Source organism: Anabrus simplex, chromosome 2, assembly GCF_040414725.1.
Source record: "Anabrus simplex isolate iqAnaSimp1 chromosome 2, ASM4041472v1, whole genome shotgun sequence".
NCBI lineage: Eukaryota > Metazoa > Arthropoda > Insecta > Orthoptera > Tettigoniidae > Anabrus > Anabrus simplex.
In genome coordinates this window covers 63250756-63262278 of record NC_090266.1, presented here as the reverse complement: position 1 = coordinate 63262278, position 11523 = coordinate 63250756, and the positions used below count along the sequence as shown (strand labels likewise).

At 39.9% G+C, this 11523-nt stretch overlaps 1 protein-coding gene across 4 annotated transcripts in view; it reads right to left on the bottom strand.

Annotated features, from left to right (window-relative positions):
- Nucleotides 1-2338: 2338 nt before the first annotated feature.
- LOC136863862 (putative ferric-chelate reductase 1 homolog) overlaps nucleotides 2339-11523 on the bottom strand; it is a 526743-nt gene continuing 517558 nt past the window's right edge. For all 4 annotated transcript variants that reach the window (XM_067140219.2, XM_067140217.2, XM_067140218.2 and 1 more), the window contains one exon: nucleotides 2339-4150. In XM_067140219.2, coding sequence (XP_066996320.1) covers nucleotides 4010-4150 — 141 coding nt within the window. In that variant the 3' untranslated portion in view covers nucleotides 2339-4009. The remainder of the gene's footprint in view (nucleotides 4151-11523) is intronic.

Below are 11523 nucleotides of genomic sequence, written 5' to 3'. Positions count from 1 at the left end.
TATGTAAATACTGCTGTCATAAAGGTATCCGGTCCCACTCGCATATAAATCAAAATTGTTTGTTCTAAACATGGCCCTTTTCATCCTAACTGCTTCAACCCCAGTCGCCCCTTCCACATCAGACTTTTGTCTAAAGTGACTCTTTCCTTACCAGGCCGACAACCGTCTCTAAATTTATTTAAGAGGTACGTAAATACTTCAAGAGGACAAATTGGAGCAAATATTCATTTAAAGGACGAGGAATAAGGGACAGGAATAAATTATCAAGGGAAATGGTCGATAAATTTCCAAGTTCTTCGAAAATATTTAAGAAAAAGCTAAATGCAGATCATTAATTAATGATTAATTATTTAATTAAGACCTATTTCTTGGGTTTTCATTATAATGTCCAAAATAATATTACCACACACACCACCATCTGTACTGTCTGCAGCGAAAAAGTATTCAATTGTCCGTTTCCATCTACTTGATACTACATAAATATTAAAGCATGTGTAGCTTGCCAATTATGGTCAGGTAAGGTACTTTGCCATTGAATGCATTGCATTTCCTAGTGTAATTGACGTTTTATCCATTAATAGAAAACATTGTTTTTCTTCACTGTTAAGATCAGCTTTATTTCAAGGAAATTAATAACACCCTCTAGAATGCCAGGCTGAAAGGAAATATTCTAAACTTTACCAACCAACCAACCAGCCAACCACATGGCACTACAGCCCTTGAAGGGTCTTGGCCTACCAAGCGACCGCTGCTCAGCCCGAAGGCCTGCAGATTACGAGGTGTTGTGTGGTCAGCACAATGATTCCTCTCTGCCATTATTCTTGGTTTTCTAGACCGGGGCCGCTATCTCACCATCACATAGCTCCTCAATTCACGTAGGCTGAGTGGACCTCGAACCAGCCCTCAGATCCAGGTAAAAAAACCTGACCTGGCTGGGATTTGAACCTGGGGCCTGAGGGTAAGAGGCAAGCACGCTACCCCTACACCACGGGGCAAGCTTCTGAACTTTCCTACGAAGAGCTATTAGGAAGGGAAGCAGATAATTTTGCTCTAAGAGCTCTTCATAGCCTGTACAGTATATCCACAATAAAATTTTAATTTGAGAGAGGTTTTTATTGTCTCATTTGACCAAAATAAAAATATCTTTTTTGCACTTAATAAACAAATCTGATCACTATTGAATACATTTCTTAGGTTTGTCTTTATTATGTGCATATCATTTGTTTTGTTTTGTCTGATAATACATTCAATTTAGAATATGTATGGGGCCGATGACCTACAAGTTAGGCCCCTTTAAACAACAATCATCATCATCATCATCATCATCAGAATATATATGTTTCAGTCAGCAATTTTGCTTCAAGCTTTTTGTAATTATTTTCATACTGCTGCAAATTATCATTCAAAGATTTTACTGTGTCCATATTTGAATGAGGCAGGCTGCAACTTGCTGTTGCAGGCTTGTTCGGTGAAGCAAGTGCCAAGTTAAAAATTACAGCATTCTCTTCTATCCTTCACTGCATTTTCTGGTAGATTAGAACATTTATTCTCTCCTCTTCCTGCTTATGTCTTCCTTTTTGGACTGTATGGTTTCCGAGTGATGGGAGGCTTCTTTCTTTTTGGAGGCTCTCAGTGAGAGAAAAATGTGGGAAAGGCACTTCAACTCAATTCTTTTCCCATCCTCTCATACATTTTACCACATACACAGCTCAAAGTGTGCCTAGTGAAATAAAATAAAATACCAGTCATTCCAGCCAACTATATTGTGGGCACTTAGATTACATTTTAAAAAATGTAAGTATCATGGACTTACTTCGCATAAACACGATGTGTCAGTAGGAGGCCACCCTTCTCCTTTAACCATGGCAGCCTATTGCTTTCTTCGAATTGGGTCGCTGGGAAATACCTTCATGATAAATCCTATCTCCGTCCTGTTGGTAAAGCCGAAAGCACAACAATCCAGCATTTTCACCAAATCGCTGAACTACGACCAATTAAACGAGTTTACAATACAATTACAATACAGCACTAGGGACGACTATGGCAGATAGAGCGCAACTCCAGGTGCAGCCAATCGGAAATAAAACCAAGTTGGCCTCACTGTATATATATAGGCACTGTAGGATACACCAGTGGACTGGATAGGTAGCGATCCGAGTTGAATGAGGATGACTCAGATTGTGTCCATGATAATCTGAACACTCCAGACCATTTAATAGGCCACTAAGCCATTGCCCATGGATCACAAAGAGGAAACTTTACAGTGGACCATTAATATAAATAATAATACACATTATAACAATGATATGGAAATGTTATGTTAATTAAAAAAGATAAATGTTTTTGGTTTGTTTTATTTAAATACATGAAAACAAGTTTAACAACATATGTCATCAATGTTTATTGTTCTTAACAGTGGTTGCAGTACACAAGAGCACACAATAATGCTGGGAATATTCACCACTAGCTTAACATCAGTAGACGATGGCCGTGAATGAATGCACCAACTTACTTGAGATATCTTACAATTCACTGCTCTGAACAATGGAACTTTGGACATCAGCGTTATAAGAAACCAACATCTCAAACACATTTTTTCACATCCCTGTTTCTAATAATACAGATATACAAGGCCTGTATAACCAAACATTGAAAATACTGTGCAAATAAGAAGTCTTGGTGGTTCTTGTTAAGTGGCACTGCATAGTGCTCGCCGTCCTATGTAACCGGCCATTTGCTGCGCATTTCTGAATCAATTAGGTATCACTCAGCAGCTAATAGTTTGCAAGCCTGTTGAGTACACGTTGCAATTAGTCCAGATGTCTGAATATTACGAGCAACATATCAACATTTGCTTCAGCTTCAAAATGAGGAAAATATTTATGGAGTTGTACCAAATGATGAACACAGTGTATGGCAATTCACTGAGACCAAAGGAAGCGTGGCAAGTGAGGTAGAGCATGAAAGTGCTGTTGATAGTCTTCTTTGACATCAGCGATATAGTTCACCATGAATCACTAACTGATGTTCAAACGGCAAATCGCTGATATTTTCTTGAAATCTTGAGAGATTTGAGAGAAAACATCAGGAGAAAAAGACCGGACTTGAGAAGAAATAACTTCTGAAGCATCCTCCAGCAAGACAACACATCAGCTCATACATCACTGCTGATCTGCAAATGTTGAAAAGCATGAAGATAACCGTCTTCCCCAGCCAACCTATTCATCTGACAAATCCTGGTAAACTTGTTCCTATCCCCCTAACTGAAATTCACCCATAAAGGACGATGATTTCAGTCAATTAAAAAAATCAGTCTGGAATCACAGCTTTAACTACGCAAGATACTACAAAGTGCCTACCAGAGCTTCCTAAAGAGTTATTTTCAAAGTTTGGTTATTTTGGAACAGGATTAATTTTCCTGGATTAATGACAAAATGAAAGACTACTTAAAGGGTTTCACATAAGTATCTCATTCCATTTTATCACTTTACAGCATTAAAAATACATGCTAGAAGTAAGGTAACAATTTGTACAGTTCTTAAAACAAGGAGGTATTTTTAAAACTAATCTACATTTGGTTGTAATGAGTATCTTGCTATAGAAATTTATACAATACTGTAATGATATATTAAAAAAACTGTTCTGTGTATAGAATAGTGATGTTTCAATTTGTTGTTAAATAAAATACTCCTTTAAATCTGGGAATGACAAGAAATTAGATTTCCTATGAAATCAGTGAAACAGCATCACCAAATCTAAAAATCTAATGGAAGTATATATTTGTTACTTCATAAACCTAAGTCCATCTGTTGGTTTCTTCAGTACATATGCAGTCATTTCATTCTAAAATAAAAGTGCCACACATTCAGCAATAATTACAAGGCTAAAATTGTCACTGCACACTTGAGTCAGTTAAGTCTTGATAACCTAGTCTTAAAAAGTACTGTGTATAGAAATAACACATGTCACTGTCCACTATCACAATTTACAGATCATACCCCTAGAGGGTTCAGTTACCCGATGCACGACTTGTAAGCCTCTCCCATTCTTCCTCGATCGGTGCCAAAACAATGATGACGATAATGGCCACAGTGATGGCAAGAATCCCAACGATGTACACAGCCAGCATTAACTTCCGGAAACAAGAGTGCTGAAACAAAAATGCAAACAATTACTTTGAGTAAGAAAGAAACACTCAGTAGCATTTGATAGTGAACAAAATTAATGCAAATATGCAAGCTTGAAATGACTTTATATCAGTGAAGTTACATACAGGGTGATCGGAAACGACATGAATCAGATATATAAGGGTTAATCAGGTATATAAGGGTTAGAGGGTTGGTCACACTGATGAATAACTTGAAAAAAATTAAAATCTATATCACGCACAGTTGGTCATTTTATCAGCTGCTGAAGTTAACCAATCACATTGTTTCATGGGCAAATTCAAAAGGGCTTTGTGAGGTGGTGGTGCTAAATTTTCACACAGTTTAAAATCAGCTTGAGAGAATATTCATCTTTCATTCCAGTAACACACACTAATATCATTTTACTTTTTCTGTCAGCCTTTAATCATTGCCCCAGAGGAAAGCAATATACAGGGTCTCTCTTATAAACCCAAGAACACACTGTGTTTGTACTCTGCGCTACGGCAGCTGCCTCAGCTGAACTTATGCCACGCGCGGCCGCCCTGCTTTAAGTGTGTATACAATCTTATACGAAATCTTACCTTATAAATAATGCTGAAGTGTCGACCTTCCTGTCACTGAAAAGCTGCAAGGCAGGCAAAGCACCTGGAGTGGATAATATTGTGACTGATGTGTTGAATGTAGACTATGAGTTGACAGCTGAGATGCTTTTGCCATTGTTCGAAGACATATGGAAAATGGAGACACTCCCAGAGGATTGGAAGAAGGGCATTTTGATAAAACTACCAAAGAAGGGGGATCTGACTTGTTGCACCAACTGACAAGGAATTACACTCTTGTCTATACCAAGTAAAGTTTTTCGAGAATCATACTGAATCGATTGAGAGAACCATTGGAGGCCAAGATCCGGAAAGAGCAGGCAGGTTTTAGAGAACACCGATCCTGCATAGACCAAATGAATAGCTAACAAATTATACTAGAACAGTCCATGGAATATCAGTCTTCACTGTATTTGGCATTCATTGACTTTGAAAGAGCTTTTGATAGTTTACAGCGCCAAGCAATCTAGAGAGCGATGCAGGGGCATGGGGTTCCAACGAAAATCATCAACATGGTAAAAATGTTATACAGAGATTACACCTGCCAAGTGGAACATGGAGACCTTTCAGAGCCCTTTCAAATAGAATCGGGAGTGAGACACGGGTGCCTGCTCTCACCTTTGCCGTTCTTGACATTACATCAGGTCATGAGAAAAGTGATTGAAGGGAATCAGAGGGGAATACAATGGAGGATGACAGATCGTCTGGAATATATGGACTTTGCGGATGATATATGTCTATTATCTCACTCATTTAGACATATGACTGAGAAAATGAAAGACCTCAAAACGGAAGCACAAAAGGTGGGACTCAAAGTAAACAATGCCAAGACAAAGGAGTTAAGGATCAATGCCAGAAACACGAACCCACTGGTATTAGAGAATGAGATAGAGCAAACTGACAACTTCTGTTACCTAGGAAGTATTATTTCTAGAAGTGGAGGGGCAAATGAAGATGTCCAAAATAGGGTAAACAAGGCCAAAGGGGCCTTTGCCCAGCTCTGGCCAGTGTGGAAGTCCAGAGAATTGAGAACAAGGTCTAAATTGAGGATCTTTGAGACAAATGTGAAATCAGTGCTCTTCTACGGGTGTGAGACGTGGAAGATGACTGGAGAGATAACAAGCAAGGTCCAGACTTTCATTAACAGATGTTTGAGAACCATCCTAGGAGTGCGATGGCCAGATATTAAATCAGGAATTGTGGGAGCGTACCCAACAACGCAAGGCTGAAATCCAGATAAAAGAACGTAAATGGAAATGGATAGGTCACACACTGCGTAAAGGTCCTGACAGCATTCCAAAACAGTCTCTTGAATGGAACCCACAAGGGGCTGGAAGAAGAGGGAGACCAAGGATAACATGACGTCGAACAGTGGAAGCAGAGGCGGCTTCAGTTGGGAAGTCTTGGAAGAACATCAAAACTGTGGCAGCAAATCGAGTCAGATGGAGAACTCTTGTATGTGCCCTATGCTCCACCCAGCAGTAATAGGAATTAAACAGATAAACAGTCGACCTTCCCAGGTTATACAGGCATTATACCTGGTAACCACATTCTGGCTGATGCGAGCAAGTTTTGCCATTGCAATGTTTCCGATTTCATTCGTAATGTTTTCCTTCAGTTCCTCCAATGTGCAAGGATTTGTTTGATACACTTTTTCTTTCAGTTTACCCCACAAGTAAAAATCACACACAGTTAGATCTGGAGAACGACGGGAAATAGGCCAGGACACATCACTCTGTCTGCAAACACTTCCAAGATTGTAGAAAGGGAATCTTCTGCTGTACGAGCAGGGGCTGAATCTTGTTGAAACCACCCACATGATTTTTCTTCTTCCATTAACTGATGGAAGAACAGCCTCAAAATGTCATCTTGGTACCTCTCTGCATTTACTGTCGTCTCGAAGAAAATGCCACAATTATTCATCTTGCACTAACAGCACACCACGCACCAATCTTCCTATCATAATGAGAGACTTCATAAACATCATTAGGATTTTCTGCACACCAACAGCAAGAGTTATGGCTGTTCATATGACCATTAAGATGAAACCACAACTCTTACATAAGAAAATACGGTGTTGCAATGATAACTGTCTCACCATGTTAACAGCTGAGATTCAGAATGGCGACTGATGCTTGCGACGTCGAACATGTGCAGGCTGCTTGCAAGGTCAAGAACTATGTGCGCGCCTCCCATACTGTAGCAGTCATAGCCCAGAGTACAAACACAGTCCATTCGATCTGGGTTTATAAGGGACCCTGTAGATGCGGGCTTTATTGATTCCATTCAGGATCTGGTTGAATGACTGGAAACAGGTTGCGGACTTTTCTCCTAGTCAATCCCAGTTCTTCTCAGTCCCCTATGAACTATTTTCTACTTCCCAGCTTCACCAGGAGGGCAGGCATCAACACTCAGAAGCTGTCTTGACAGAACTTTTCTTGATGTGAGAAGTGTAGGGTAAGAAGAACATTAGATAAACACAGGAAAAAAGAAGAGGCATAAGATAAAGATGAATGCAAGCAGTGAAAGAGAACAGGACAGACACGGAAAAGGAAAAGGATCCCAACAGGTCAATATAAGTACTCAAAAGAAGGAAACAAGTGTCAAATCAAGTCATATGCCCTGTGGTCCTAGTCTGAAATGTATAGTTTACCCTATTTTTTCGTGTAATTAACGCACATTTTTTAACAAAAAAATACAGGCGAAAACTTTGCACGCAGAAATTATTCGAGGAATTCACATGATTCGATCAAATCATCTAGTACTGGCAGTGAATGAAACATCTCCATTCAATAATTTTTTTGAATTGAAGTGCCTTTTCTTGAAGAAGAGGTCCACTTAATGGAGTACCTATTTGCTCACTGTGGACTAATAAACAACTTTGAGATCAGAGAAAACTCTTGTCCCGTACCCGAAACACTCATAAAATACATTTGTACCAGACTGGAATAGAGCGTCACTAGTCACTTCTGCGCTGATTCTCTCACTGAACTAGTGCAGTGGTATTTTCTACCAGCAGATAACAGCACATTGCCCAGTGTTTGGAATGCCCGGTTTAGCAATAGGAAGGTTGCTACTTGAGTAGTTGACATCTTTATTTCGAAAGTCATCCGGAGTTGCGTGATGGATGTTCAAAGAAGTGGCTTCGTCAAAACATGAACATTTCTTTTCTCTCCACTTTGGACCCAAAAATACTGGGGTGCATAAATTATGCAAGGGCATTAATTATGCGAGAAAATATGGTACATTCAGCATGTGGCTAATACGCATGTACCATAGAAAATACACTGCCAAAAGAAAAATGTGCAACATCCACAAGGACAAGATAATTTTATTCACAAGCGATGGGACAGGTAGTTAATTGCAAGAGTGTATGTTTACAAACTCAGACCAAATGAAATACGCATGTCACAGCAAAAGGTGCCCAAAAACAGTTGCATCAATACACAGTGTACAGGAATAATCCTCACACTCTAGCTGCCCCATCAGGACACATTTCCTGGCATTCCAGCTCCCAAGTACAGAGACTATGAGATGCCTTGTTAATATCAGGGGTGTGTTATATTGTTTTACACTTTATTTTTTGTACGTCCGTGCATAGTTCACATTTCACTTTTGAAGGTGGTGACATGTAACTAGGGTCTTGTTCCACCATTTGGTAGCAGCACAGGCACAGGAGCCAACAAATGCACTCGTCATAGCCAATTCATAACACTGTCAGCGTAGGAGCAGACAACATGGAAAGCAACCATCAGGGACAGCGCTGTATGACTTGGTTCCTATGGATCTTGATCATTACGTTGCGAAAGTTCTCTGCACATGTCCACACGCCTCTGATTTTTGTCTGCAGACAAGAGTCTAGGCACCCAGGTGGATGACGTCTTTCCCAACTGTAAGTGGCCGTGCACGATCCGCTGCAGGGCGATTCCACTAATCCGCGTGGCTGCCTCCATTTCCATAAATGCGATGCATTTGTTTCCTTGGATGGCCTGTTCGACCCGGGCAATGTTGGCTGGTGTTGACACTGTCACACCTTTCAGAACTGGTTCCCTTGCCCACCGATGTACGCCCTGTTTTCCAATCTTCCACCCAGTTGTAAACTGTTTTCCGTGACGGCACATGTTCTCCACAGACTGCCACCAAGCATCGATGAATTTCTGCAGTGGTTATGCCTTCTTTTCATAGTAACCAAGTCGTATAGCGCTGTCCCTGACTGTTGCTTTCCATGTTGTCTGCTATTACGCTGACAGTGTGGTTATGAAATGGCTTGAAGACTGCATTCGTTGCCCTCTGTGCATGTGCTGCTACCAAACAGTGAAACGAGACACTAGTTACACATCACCACCTTCAAAAGTGAAATGTGAACCATAAACGAACGTATAAAAAATAAAATGTAAAACAATATAGTATGTCCCTCGTAGATTAAGAACAAGGGGATCACTAAATATGATAGACTTAAAGAAAACATAACAGAAATCAGGATAATTACGGAAGCAGAACTTAAGTGTGTGAAGTGTGTACTTTTGGAGATTTCATCAAAAGGTGTCAGAAATATGTAAATGCAGGAGGATAACACTTAATATCATCTCTGACAAGGATAGTACTCATTCTAGTGCATGCTATTATTACCCAAATGAAATAAATCTGTGCTAGTGTTGTGTTTTGGTCCCAGACCACCTGCCAAACTTGTATGCAATCGTCCTGCCAGGATCAAAAACAAACGCACTGTACATTAGTATTCAAGAACTAAGATGTACCCCGTTGACCGTGGAGACCTACCAATGGAGTGGCAAACTGGGCAGTTGTCCAGGGCAGCAGGATTTCGAATCTCATATGAAAGATGGAATGGAATGAAATGAAACGAGCAGAACCTGGTGTCTTCTCTGATGGGATTGTAGACGTTCCGCAGTGCTAATATGGTATGCATGATACGTGATAACACCGACGAACATAATGCGTTAGTCTATTGGCTCAAATTTGGATCCGATTCTGGTGGCAACTTTACTTTCACAAAGAATATTGAATCAATTATGTAGGCAGTGTGTTCTCCTTGGACATTATACAGTGGAGTCCCGTTAATCTGAACCCCAGAAATCCAAAAATCCACTTAATCCGAACAGAAATATTCTATTTTGTTCAAATTTTCCCCCTTATTGAAATGAAAGAACATATTACAGAATGAAGATTTACTTGCATTTTATTAGTCATACTTTAGAAGAAGAACTTAATGTAAACATAATTACATTTACATTACGTTACATTAACATAATTAATTAATAAACCATCAATCACTGACCATTTATCTTTACAAAGTCTATTACTTTCCTTTTGCCGCAGTGATTGGAACCTACTCAAAGATGCAGTGTTAAATCAGCGTCTCATAAACATCACATCAGTGGGCGCAGCAGCAGAGTGTTGCTCGACGTAGTGTACAGCAAGTTCTAAGGAGGCCACGGTATCTGAATGGGACACTAGTTGTTCATTGTTGTCTTCTTTGTTGTCATTCTGTTCCTCATCAACTCCAGATTCTTTCTCCACCATAGCCACAATTTCTTCGTCTGTTTGGAATTGATGACAGTCATCTTCCATCCACTCACTATCATCATTCATTGGATTCCTCACACCCAGGAATTTGTTGAACAAGTTCAAGGAGAATGACAGATGCAGACACTTCCGTTTGACTCTCGGCGACAGAGACTGCCACTATTTCTTCCAAGTTCTCCTCATGAACTGCTTATTGACAACCTCCTCCCATGCCTCTGCTGCCCAGTAAATCACACCCTTAATATCCACATTCTTCAGGTTTTGAAGAATAGTGAGTGAACTGTCATTCTGAATGACATACCTAAGAAGTTTCTGTTTATACACAAGTTTTACATTCTGCAGAAAGCCCTGGTACATTAGCTGCAATATTAACGTAACATTAGGAGGCAAGAAAATTGCTCTTATTTCACCGTAAGTTAATTCATTCACTGCTGGGTGCAATGGAGCATTGTCAATCAAGATCAAAGCCCAAGAAGGCAAACCACTTTTCGCACTAAAACTTGTTTCCAAGGGAACAAACTGTTCTTCAAACCATTCCTTGAAATGTTGTGCATCCATCCATGCCTTTCTTTGATTCCAGTAGTAAACTGCAAGTGTGTTCATGTTACAGTGTTTCAATGCCCTTGGTTCTGCTGATTTACTGATAACCATCAGGGCAATTTATTTCTTCCTGCAGCATTACTACACGCTAATACAGTAACACGTTCCTTATTCATCTTAAACCCATGTACAAAAGATTCCTCCACAGATGCAAGGTTTTTATTAAGAAGGGCCTTGAAATTTAAACCAGTTTCGTTGGTGGTATACACTTCTTGCGGTGAATAATTTCCTAATGCTACCAAGTCATTAAAGTCACTGATGTAATCTTCTGCAGCAGTATGATCAACTGATAACAGTTCTGCTGTTATTGTTAACAGACTTATTCCATGCCTTTTCTTCCATCGATCGAATCATCCCGTACTGGCAGTGAACGAAACATCTCCATTCAATAATTTATTTAATTGAAGTGCCTTTTCTTGAACAAGAGGTCCACTTAACGGAGTACTTATTTGCCTCTCCTGTGAAAACCATAAACAAAACACTTCATGTTTATCGAATTAGGACACTTTTGAAGTTTGGAGGGTTTTAAGGATGTCTGCCAACTATGCTCTCCGTGGCTCAGACAGCAGTGTATCGGCCTCTCACCGCTGGATACCATGGTTCAAATCCCAGTCACTCCGTGCAAGATTTCT